General features: G+C 36.2%; 1 protein-coding gene across 1 annotated transcript in view; it reads right to left on the reverse strand.

The window, feature by feature from the left end:
- Positions 1 to 12792, reverse strand: part of LOC117987493 (uncharacterized) — a 34759-nt gene that overhangs the window by 6906 nt on the left and 15061 nt on the right. The window contains exons 11-16 of the mRNA XM_034974517.2: positions 12523 to 12686; positions 5981 to 6183; positions 5266 to 5429; positions 4529 to 4666; positions 3469 to 3671; positions 1112 to 1247 (exon numbers count right to left, since the gene is read on the reverse strand). Of these exons, the coding sequence (XP_034830408.2) occupies positions 1112 to 1247; positions 3469 to 3671; positions 4529 to 4666; positions 5266 to 5429; positions 5981 to 6183; positions 12523 to 12686 (1008 nt within the window). The remainder of the gene's footprint in view (positions 1 to 1111; positions 1248 to 3468; positions 3672 to 4528; positions 4667 to 5265; positions 5430 to 5980; positions 6184 to 12522; positions 12687 to 12792) is intronic.

Consider the following 12792-nt stretch of genomic DNA (forward strand, 5'->3'; position numbering starts at 1 on the left):
AAATACAGACTTCCTGTTTCCTGTATGTTTCTATATTATCATTTTAATATTATTATGATAACAATATTACATGGTTTCAGTTTCAACCTTGCGTAATTTATAAGTTCATATTACAAATTGATAAAAATAAATTATTCTCATAGTTATTCTATGCACTTGTCAGTTACGAATGCGTCTTGCACACAATATTATATTTCTTGTTAGTTTTGCAATAGCAAATAGACGTAAAAGGTATACAGGTATAGTAAACTATTCAATTGCACTACTAATAGGTAGATAAACCACAAATCATCTATACTTGCAACTAAATGCAAAACAATGATATTTTCTACACTCTCGTTGCACTAACAAGACATAAGATAGGCACTAAGATAAGCCAGTTTAGTCATAAGCGATGCGCACGTTTGCTAATTTTTAATCATATTTTGGTGAAATTATTATTTTTCTTCTCCGTGATTTCGGTCGATTTTTAATGGAAAGTGATTTTTCAGTTTCCGTACGTCTTACAATTATTGTTTACTAAATTAATTTAACTATCCATACTTAATATTATAAATGTGAAAGTGTGTCTGTCTGTCTGTCTGTCTGTCTGCTAGCTTTTCACGGCCCAACGGTTTAACCGATTTTGATGAAATTTGGTACAGAGGTAGCTTACGTCCCGGGGAAGGACATAGGCTACTTTTTATCCCTGAATATCATTTAAAAAACCTAAATCCACGCGGACGAAGTCGCGGGCATCATCTAGTAATAAATATAATGATCACGATCAGTTCCTTTTCACGCAAAGTCAACTTTCGCACTTACGATTCGAAGTGTGAAAATTCGATTTTCGTGAATTGTAGCAAACGATTGGTGGATTAAAAACTTAGGTTTAACGATTATGAGATAGTGATAATAACTGGGACTGACGAGTTAACGTTCATTTCAAGGCACAAAAACGGACAAATTCGGTCCTCTAAAGTCGGTCACCCATCCAGTTACCGACCTGAGTCAACATTGCACTGTCAGTCGTCTCTCAAACATGAAAGTCATTAATGATACCAATTCCTCCTCTATTTCCATCCTTCCAATTTCTATATATTTTATAGAAATTGGAAGTGAGTTTTAATACCTTTTTTGGCTTCCATGAGAAGATGGATCATGTCTGGTCTGATGATGTTCCTCGCTTCTCGGTCCTTCATCGTGCTCATCACCAGGTCGACGAAGAAGTCCCTGGTTTGGTTTGTGAACAGTTGTAGTTTCAATCTCTGGAAAATGAGAAAGGTTCTTATTATGTTCGTCATAGAACAGATGTGTTCATGACTAACTTCGAATCGACCTCCCAGGCGCAGTGGTAAACGCTGTTGTCTTATTAGTGGGAGGTCCCGAGTTCGATTCCCAGCAGCGGTTTGGAATTTTATAATTCCTACTGGTCTGGTCTGGTGGGAGACTTCGGCCGAGGCTAGTTACCACCCTAACGGCAAAACCGTGTCGCTAAGCGATTTAGCGTTCCAGTACGATGCCGTGTAAGAAACCAAAGGGGTGTGGGTGTAATAAAAACTGCGATACCGCTTCCAGATTAGCCCGCTTTCATCTCAGACCGCATCATTACTTACCATCAGGTGAGATTGCAGTCAAGGGCTAACTTGTATCTGAATAAAAAAAAAGAATCTACTAACTTTAACATCAAATCAAATAAACTCCGGAGTAAGGACCGGCTTGTCAAGATCAATTTTCCAATGAGTTATTACCATTGACTTATATATTACTTCGTATGGACAGGGCTATTAAACAAAGAAAATGGCACCGACTCAGTGGTGCTTTAGCACCAATGCAACCTCAGTGACGTCTGGATTTCAAACGGGTCGTCCATTAGTATCTAAGAGGTGGCGCTGATTTATTTGGTTCCAAAACCGTGAAAAATTTTGTTTGCTTGACCATATCTTGTCATTTATATCGATGGTTATTACACTTGTGCCCTTTAAGTGACATTGGGCAGCCGATTCGAAAATTATCTCGTGTTTGAATCAAAACGACACCAAAAACCACAATAGAAGGCCGACAAAAACATTAAATAATTTTCTGATTATGATTAATGAATATTTTATTTTATTCAGATACAAGGACGAAGTCGCGAGCATAAACTAGTTAAAAAATATGTATTAAGTAGATACCTACTTACGTCAGATTTTTTTACAAGTCATATTTAGATTAGTATCGATAAGATATATTATAAAGAAAGTTAAATTAATAGTCGTGGGTCATCGATTGAAAGCTTAAATGCGAAGGTTACTGAATTACGTAAAGTTATCAGTGATCTGATAACATGAATTATAACACCCACAACTATGTCCATATTTGATACTAAATACTCTAAAACTCCTAAATATGTCCAAATGGCTCTTATCAATAGACATATTTTATTATAATCATTATCTTACATCTCATAATAAACATCATAACAACCTTTTTTTACAACGATAAAGCATTTCGTACGATATTCAGTATTTAATAATAGGTAGGTATCCTACCTACATAATAATAGGTAGGTATCCTACCTACATAATAATAGGTAGGTATCCTACCTACATAATAATAGGTAGGTATCCTACCTACATAATAATCCGAGTAATTACGAGTGGCAGCGGCCATGTAATTGCGTTTTGAAGTCATACTTGTGCTTCAAATGAGGGGTTTGATTCGTTTTGACCTTCACCTTGCAACTCAAAGCATTGTCAGGGTTCCATAATCCGTACCCAAAGGGCGCTATCCGTCCGTCTGTCTGTCAGCGGGCTGTAGGTATCTCATGAACCGTAATATCCATATTCCATACTAATATTATAAATGCGAAAGTGTGTCTGTCTGTCTGTCTGCTAGCTTTTCACGGCCCAACAGTTCAACCGATTTTGATGAAGTTTGGTACAGAGTTAGCTTACATCCCCGGGAAGGACATAGGCTACTTTTTATCCCGGAAAATTAAAGGGTTCCCACAGGATTTTTAACCTAAATCCACGCGGACGAAGGCGCGGGCATCATCTAGTTATTAAATATAATAAATCAGGATCTAATTAGAAGTATACAGGGTGTAACTAGAACGTTGGCAAATACTAAGACAGGTGATACACCTACAGATGATTACTGATATGCCACAAAAAAAACGCAAAGAAACTATAAAAAAATCCTATAATATTGTAAAAGTTTACGATAAATTGCAATTAAAACATCTGACTGGCGCTAGAAGTCAACGAACGTTGGGAAAGTAGATCACTCGGAGTCAATGCCGCGTCGTAGGCGGGGCATTGACCCGAGTTTTAAACGCCATACATAGCGGGTTTGAAAAATTCTAAATCACAAAAATTACAAAACGAGGCAAATAGTTATTGGTATTGGATTGTGTTTAGATAGTATGACAATAACGCTAAGTTTTTGCTAGCGTTCGTTACTGATGGAATCACTTACGAATAAACTTGAAGTCTAAAATAAAGTTACCTTAGCAACTGCTGGACAGGCGGACATAGCAAAGAATATCAGCATCTGTTTGAACTTGAAGGTAGCAGCCGTCTTGCCCATCTCGAAGAACTGGTTGTTCTCGTCGCTGTGGGAGTCCACCTTCAGCCCGAAGGCGCAGGACGCGATCACGTCGTTCGCGTAGCGCGCCGTCAGATCCTTGCAGTCCACGTCTATGGCCCCGTCTATGGGAATACAAACACTTGAAGATTATACTAGAACCTTTACTGCAACAAAATTGGTATCAGCTCAATTATCTACCACTGCAACAACATCAGCTTATTTATATAAGCTTATGCCCGCGACTTCGTCCGCGTGGACTACGCAAATTTCAAACCCCTTTTATACCCCCTTAGGGGTTGAATATTCAAAAAAACTTTCTTACATGCCAAATTTCGGCTCGATCCATCCGGGTAACCACAGCAAAAACAGCCATATCAAACAAACAAAAAAACAAATGAATGTTTTATCAAAAGAATAATAAATCAAATCAACAAAAAATTTAAAATCATAACAATAAATTATCTAAATGCGCACCGGAAATAAAAAACCGAGATCATAAAGTTCATTACAATTTACAACTAGTGTAAACATTAACATTTGATCGAGTACAGAATTTGAAACGCATTTGATGCTTATTGCTTAGGTATATCTTTACAATAGGTATTTACCCGGCTGAGTTTGTTGTGGGCTCTTCTCAGACCTGGGCGCGTTTGGAACCCTCGTAGCTTTAGTTTTAAGTTTGCGTTATAATTATCACCACTATATCTTACAAATCTAACACTATACCAGACAATCAATAAGAGTAATTTATTACCTATTTTGAATAAATCATTTGACTTTGACTTTGAGTTTGACATAGTCTATTACTGAACAAATTAGATGAGAAGGATTTGGCCAATTATGGAAAACTCTCCGGCATGCAGGTTTCCTCACTATAGTATATTCCTCCACCGTTCAAGAAATATATATTTAATTATTTAAAATTGAATAGATTGAGTAAACTTAGTTGTACCTATCAGTTGCAATTTCAGGAACTTACTCTCAGACTCCTTAATCTTCTTTTTCAGCGCTCGAATCATCTGCTCTCCAACTTCTTCCATGAAGGGAACCATCAGTTTTATCTTCGAGCTGGTGAACGCTGGGCTCAAAGTTGATCTCATGTCTTTCCATTCCTGACCTAAAAATTTCAAAAATTTTGAACCTCGGATAAACTGAGATATAATCAATCAAATCCTGATCTAGAACGTCTAATGCTTATGCATATGTTGTTTTCTTCTCGGATTTTGTTATCCGATTATCCTCAAACATCAAGGTAAAAAATGATTTGGCAAAATATGGAACCTGGACATCCAACTTCAAAACGCGTCCGCAATAGTATTTTTCATACAATATTTTTTATCGATACTGTAAATGAAAAATGAACTGTCAAAACATTTTTTGTCCACGTCGATCCTTTATAGACTATCTCCATGAACCGTGCTAGGAAAACCATATTTTGACATTGTGCAGTCATTAAATGATTGCTGCAGGCAATTCGCAATCGAGCAGCTGATCAACTACCCTGTCAAACATCGGATAATTTAAGTATTAATCATAGAGATAGGTATTAATTAATTCAATTTCATTCAATCAATTAAAGTACAAATTTTTAAAAGACGGCATCTTTCAATAGACATGTTTGTTTAAAATAATCAAATCCACATTAACTTCAGAATACATTGAAACAAATGTTGGCTTGCTTTTCTTGTTTCCATTAAAATCATTTAAAAAGTTCACCTTTCAGAGAGAATAGATTTCTTGCGAAGAGCGGTTCGGCTTTATCATCAGTGAAATTACGATGGTCAAGGAAGTGCTCGAAATCCTTTATTGTAATCTTCTTCACTAGATCTAGGTCTCGAATCAATAAAATTGGCTTCACGAACTCATAACGGCCGATGAATCTTTAAGAAAAAAAAACATTTGAAAAGAACAACAATAATAAATAATCCAAAAAAAAATTGTTTCATCTTGACTGCAATCTCACCGGGACGACGGAAAAGGGCTAACTTAAAAGAGTATGATAGTTTTCCTATCATCGATTTTTACCCGGCATTATCCCGGAACGCTATATCGTTTGGTGGCACGTCTTTGCTCTTAAGATAATAATTAGCCGTAGTTTCCGCCTTTCACGTATCTTCCACCAGACCAACCATCTTCTGGCAAAGATGCCAAATTTAATTAAGCTCCCCAAACCAAAGTAACCGACGTAGCACAACGGGTTGTGAAGCGGAGAGCCAATGGCCACGGCACATGCTTAGTTCGAAGAACCGATAGATGTTCGCGTCAAGATGCTGGAGATCTCACAATGGAAAGCGCAACACTGGCAGATCAGGCAGATGACATCAAACCCAGGAAGCCGCTGGATTTAGACGACTCAAGCCCATGGAATGGGCGTCTATTGGTTGAAGTCGATGACTATGAAACAAGTTCAAAACATAGATCTTTCACTAACCGTTCTTCTGGAAAAGAATCATAGCTCCTGTCCAGGTCAGCGCTAAAGTTGTCGATGCGCAGAACGATCCTTGCCATGTTGCCGAAGAATGGGATTGGTTTGAAATGCTTGACCCCATATTCACTGAAGCGGGAGTAGATTTGTCTGAAGTACAGTAGTACCACCGCTATGAATACGACCACCCATATCAAGAGAATCATTTTCTGTAACAAATACAAAATGGGGGGTGTAATAAAAATGGTGATGCTCTACATCTTCAATCGCGAAATCTTTTACCGACTGCTAGGTAGGTACTTTAAAAAATAACAATATGGACGGTTTATCAGTACCCTTATTATAAATGCAAAAGTGTGTTTGTTTGTTGGTTTGTTGTTTTATTGGTTTGTTGGTTTGTCCTTCAATCACGTCGCAACGGATTGACGTGATTTTTTGCATGGGTAAAGTCAAAGACCTGGAAAGTGACATAGGCTACTTTTAATCCCGGAAAATAAACGAGTTCCCGTGGGATTTTTAAAAACCTAATTCCACGCGGACACAGTCGCGGGCATCAGCTAGTATTTCTATAAGTCAGATTATAGTAGTATACGTATAAATTGAAATAATTTTCCAAATGATAATGAAAGCTGTATCAAAATCGGTTGCGTAGGTTAAAACTTAGAAGAACTACCTACGTACTTGAACAGACAGACGCGGGTAACTTTGTTTTATACTATTTTGAGACTAGAGAGGAGAAGAAAAGACTGAGAAAAGGTAAATTTTGACTTCTATGTGAACATAAACATAGTTTGTTTACATTTCTTATAGCCTCAATTTTTCACTACCAAGATCAAAGTGTCCGGATTTAATAGAGCTAAAGTGGCCATAGTTAACCGATGACCTTGTGTTATTAGGAGTTAGGACAAATACAGGCCTTGATGAGGTCAAATTGTCGGCACTTAAATAAAATGCTAGTATTTCTTGTAGTACGTAGTTCTAATAATCGTATTTTGAACAAGATTCTTGCTATGAGGAAATACAAATAGATCTGCGTAAGGTCATATTGTTACCACAGGTAGTTCACTCTGCCACTAGTGATTTATCAATTTATTTATTTTTTATTCAGATACAAGCCCTTGACTGCAATCTCACCTGGTGGTAAGTGACGATGCAGTCGAAGATGGAAACGGGCTAACCTGGAAGGGGTATGGCAGTTTTTAATAAACCCATGCCCCTTTGGTTTCTACACGGCATCGTACCGAAACGCTAAATAGCTTGGCGGCACGGCTTTGACGGTAGGGTGGTAACTATAGCCACGGCCGAAGCCTCCCACCAGACCAGACCAGAAATTTAGAAATTATAAAATTCCAAATCCCTGCCAGGAATTGAACCCGGGACCTCCAACTAATAAGACCACAGCACTTACCACTGCGCCCGGGAGGTCGTCAAAATTACTAATATAAAACGAAAAGGTGACTGACTGACTGATCTATCAACGCACAGCTCAAAAGTCAAACTACTGGTCGGATCGGACTGAAATTTGGCATGCAGATAGCTATTATGACATAGGTATCCGCTAAGAAATGATTTTTGAAAATTAAACCCCTAAAGGGGTAAAATAGGGGTTTGAAATTTGTGTAGTCCACGCGGACGAAGTCGCGAGCATAAGCTAGTTACTAATAAGTGGGTACTTGTTTTGATCTAATAATATTTAATCATATTATTTGTAACAGGATCTTGTAAAGATCCTACTTCATATTATCTATTGTGTCCTATGACATATTTATATTATATTTATATATTATATTATCTTTGATAAGCGAATCACTGTATTTAAGTTAATAATCTTCTTATCTGCCTACTCTGTAATTATAGTTGTTGCTTTTATATTGTTATACTAGCTCGTTGCCATGGCTTGTCATGGATGGCCATCTCACAGGATTAGCTTTTAGTGAAATCTTGGATTTAATTCATTATCTAAATACATATAAAAAGGAGAAGGTGACTCATCAGTCGATCTATCAACGCACAGCTCAAACTACTGGACGGATCGGGCTAAAATTTTGCATACAGATAGCTATTATGACGTAGGCATCCGCTAAGAAAGGATTTTTGAAAATTCAACCCCTAAGGGGGTGAAATAGGGGTTCGAAATTTGTGTAGTCCACGCGGACGAAGTCGCGAGCAAACGCTAGTTTAAAATAAATTTAAAACTTCTCTACACGGTAATCGTTAATCGAATAATATGTATTCTAACAGTAGTTTTTTTTCAATTTTCTCTTAAATAATAATAATAATAATGTTAGGCGATTTTGTTTACATGATCTTGCATAGGTAGTTATCTGTGGTAGTTATTTTGACGGCACCACAGACGTAAGACCCATTTCAGTTCATTGGATAATAGCGAAAATACCTTACTTCCTCTCTACGGTCTGCCAGTGGACAGTGATATGTTTTATGATCTTAAAACACCGGTCGAGTGCAAGCCTGACTCGCGCACCGAGGGTTCCGTACTGCAGTCGTATTTTTTCGACATTTTGCACGACAAATCAAAATAAAATAAAAATCTGTTTCTGAATGTACATGTAAAATAAAATCCCATGATACCCCACTTGGTATAGTAATCTTATTTTAAAAGTTGAAAATACTAATTATTTGTTCAAAACACATTTTAATTTTTGTTTAGTGATGTAACCACAAAATCACGGTTTTCAGATTTTTCCCCTAATGTCTGCTATAAGACCTACCTACCTGCCAAATTTCATGATTCTAAGTCAACGGGAAGTACCCTGTAGGTTTCTTGACAAACCGACAGACAGACAGACAACAAAGTGATCCAATAAGGGTTCCGCTTTTTCTTTTGAGGTACGGAATCCTAAAAAGTAAATAGCAAACAGTTGAAGTTATTCACATAATTTTTAGTATAGTTTTAATTTCTACCCTAAATCCTACATTATAGAGTTCAACTGTTCCTTGTTGTGATGAACTTGGCCGTCAGAATGGATTAACATACTATTATTATGTAATTTAAACTGTGTTATTAGTTATTATTATCAACTAGCTGATGCCCGCGACTTCGTCCGCGTGGAATTATGTTTTTAAAAATCCCGTGGGAACTCTTTGATTTTTCAGAATAAAATGTCACTCTCCAGGTCTTTATTTATATCCATGCGAAAAATCACGTCAATCCGTTGCACCGTTGCGACGTGGTTGAAAGACAAACCAACAAACAAACACACTTTCGCATTTATAATAAGGGTAGGTACTGATAACAACAAATATTATTTGATAAAATATTTGAAATACTTAAATGGACAATAACTGTCCATAGTAATAAAACAATTTTATTTTTATTTATTTTCAATGACCTAAGTTTATTAAATAGTTTTTAAGTATATCCTTCTTTAAAAATGTATTTTATTATAATTTAACACTGACTATAAATTTTTAAATTACATTTATGATTAATTAATACACTACAAAAACAAACAATGTTATTTATAAAATATATAAAAAACTCACCTTGCTTAATTTTTCCTCTATTACGGTAAAAGTAATTTATAATTACTTATTATCTCGCAATATAGTTACACAGTTAAGGTCAATTCTAAGGTCACAAACACTGTACGAAACCTGTTCCTAATACGGAATACGTCACCTCGCGACGGAGGATGAAGTTTTATATCAATTCATCGACATACTATACTACACTCTACACTACATACTACGCATATTGTATGACTCAAAATATGTACTATGCGTTTCCATTGTGAAGACCGTCGTACAGGTCTTGTGAACCTTTCAAACTTATAATATATCACTTACCTTTATAAGAATTTCCACATTTGACTATTTATATTTTCAAAGAAAATCTAATAAATGAAGTAGATACAAAATTTAAAATGAAGTGCAATAAAGAAGTTTACTGAAACGGAGAAGAAGAAGAAGAAAATAAGTTATTAACATAATATCACTACTTATTACTCTATACTATTATAAATAAATACGGGTGTATTTGTGTGTTAGTTTGTCTTTCAATCATTACGTAACGAAGCAACGTGATTTTTGCATGGATATTAGATTTATTCAGCAATATAAATGATTATGCTTGAGGCTTGTTGGTTTAATGCTCCAGGTGGAATAACTTACTCTCAGGATTAGATGTGTGGCGCAATTATTATTTTCTTTGCGGATTACGGTGACGGCTCCAGCGAGGAAGATCAGCTAGAACTGTCAGGAGACGATCTGCAGCTGTTTCCCCCTATTTTTTTCTAAACTGCGCGAGAGACACTTCCAAAGTGGTAAAATGTGCCCCCCCCCTGTAACTTCTAAAATAAGAAAATAAAACTAAAAAAAAATATGATGTTCATTATCTACTATGCAAACTTCCACCGAAAATTGGTTTGAACGAAATCTAGTAAGTAGTTTTTGATTTATCGTGCAAAATGTCTATAAAATACGATTGTAGTACTTACGGACCTCTCAGTGCGCGAGTCTGATTCGCACTTGGCCGGGTTATTTTTCTTACGCCTAGGTAAGTCCACACGGATTAAGTCGAGGGCATCCTTAAATAGTTTCTTTGAATATTATGGATATTATGGTCTTCACAATTGAAACGCATAGTACAATACCAGGATCTCTATACGTATACACGTGTGATAATTATCAAAATACTTCAATCACTTATCATTAAAATACCTATTATGATAATAATATTATTGTGTTTTCCAAAATATATAAGTCATTTACCCAAAAAATATTTTTAAGAGGCAATTGTCTAAATATAGTGTTTTATCTAACAAATAATTAATATGTTGTTATTTATATTGCACATTTTTGTTAACCATATTAGTTTATGCAATTCTTTCGCAATCAGTATTTTAGTTCTGGTTCATGTCGTAATTAGTTTGAGAAGTCCCGCAAATTGCTATTGCGCAGTCCAACCATGTCCCATTAACATCGAAATGACGTTTTGACATCAGCCGAAACAAAAATATACCATCAGCTCGAAACTTCAGTCTAGTGCTGACGTCAATAAAATGGCAGCCACGCGTATTAGCAATTTGCGGGACTTATACCAATTATTGACTCTCCTGCCCCACCTTCGCACGTGTAGAAATTCTGAAACTGACCTGGATTAAGTTTACGTTATAAACATGACGAAACCTCATAGTAAGGTAAATATACGCATACGTATAGTGCGTACATTATGAGATCTCACTCGCCATTTTAGCTCTATGTGTCAACTTTCATGTCAAAAGTACGTTTCACCTAAAGAATTTTTAAGTATTGTAGGTACCTGGTATCAGTAGCTACCCATAATATTATAAATGGGAAAGTGTGTTTGTTTGTTGGTTTGTTGGTTTGTCCTTCAATCACGTCAAAACGGAGCAATGGATCGATGTGATTTTTTGCGTGCTTGCTTTAACGGTGAAGAAAATATCGTGAGGAAACCTGCATGCCAGAGAGTTCTCCGTAATGTTCTCAAAGGTGTGTGAACTCTACCAATCCGCACATGACCAGCGTGGTAGACTATGGCCAAAACCCTTCGCACTCTGAGAAGAGACCCGTGCTCTGTAGTGAGCCGGCGATGGGCTGAGCATGATGATGATGAATCACACCGCCATTCTAGCACCTAGTGGCGATCACACCGCCTATCGTTCTTTCGAACTATTTATTTCTTTCCACAATCTAGGTTCCATCTCAGATATTATTTATCATTTTGGATTCTTTATGTTGGATTCTAAAGGCTCTTCCCTTGTAAACATTAAAACACTTAAAACCAAAGTTAAAATTTATTAAATGAAAACATATTATGCAATTAAGGTACACGGCAATCTATACTTCTATATCTTTCTATATCTATATATCTATATCTATACTTTATATTTAATATTAATATTAATTAATATAATTTAATATCTAATAAATTAATATTTATTATTTTCTATACTTAATATTATAAAGAGGTAATGTCGTTAAGTTTGTTTGTTGTGAACCGATTTTAAAAAATTCTTTCATCAGTAGAAAGCTTCATTATTCCTGAGTGCAATAGGCTATATTTTATTTAAAAAAAAACTAGAGATCCCTTCGAAAATTGCAATAAAGTGAAAAAAGTCGTTTCATCTCTGAGCTTCCGTGGCGTACGCTGCCTAAATAGTTAAAGTTACACGAAAACAATGTTGAGAGGAATCGTTCCTCTTAAACAGCTCTTTAAAAAAGTCCGCAATAGCATATATCTTAGATCTTTTACGGTAGGCTCACAATAACCATTTTTATGGTTTTGAAATGTGGTCTAAAACAAAGCTTTACTTTCGGAGGTTTTTTACTATCATAGTAAATCAAAATAAAATGATTTGTCATCTCAAGTATTTAATATAGACCAAAACTGCCCTGTGTATCATTTCAGACACTTTATTTATTACTAATTTTATTTATTAGATGATGCCCGCGACTTCGTACGCGTGGATTCCTACTACTTAGTTGAAATTTTTTTGCAATACCTAAGTGAGTTCTGGACTCTTGTAGTGAACCACGTTGCAACGAGTAAACAATTTAACTTCTTAAGCGCGTAGCCTAAACTTCAACCAGTGGCCACCTTCCAGGCGAGGGTTGAACGACTCTGAGGAGAGCTTCGCAGGCAGACGGGTCTTCTCTGATGGCGACACCTCAATGTGCAGCAGGATATGGTACACCAGGAACTTCAGCTCGCAGAGCGCGAATCTTGAACCTTGTGATACAAACATATCAAGTTAGGTACTTATAAAGATTTTTTACTCCTGCCTGCTTCATTATCACAATTATCAACTGATAGACGTCCACAGCTGGACATAGAT

This window comes from Maniola hyperantus, chromosome 13, assembly GCF_902806685.2.
Source record: "Maniola hyperantus chromosome 13, iAphHyp1.2, whole genome shotgun sequence".
NCBI lineage: Eukaryota > Metazoa > Arthropoda > Insecta > Lepidoptera > Nymphalidae > Maniola > Maniola hyperantus.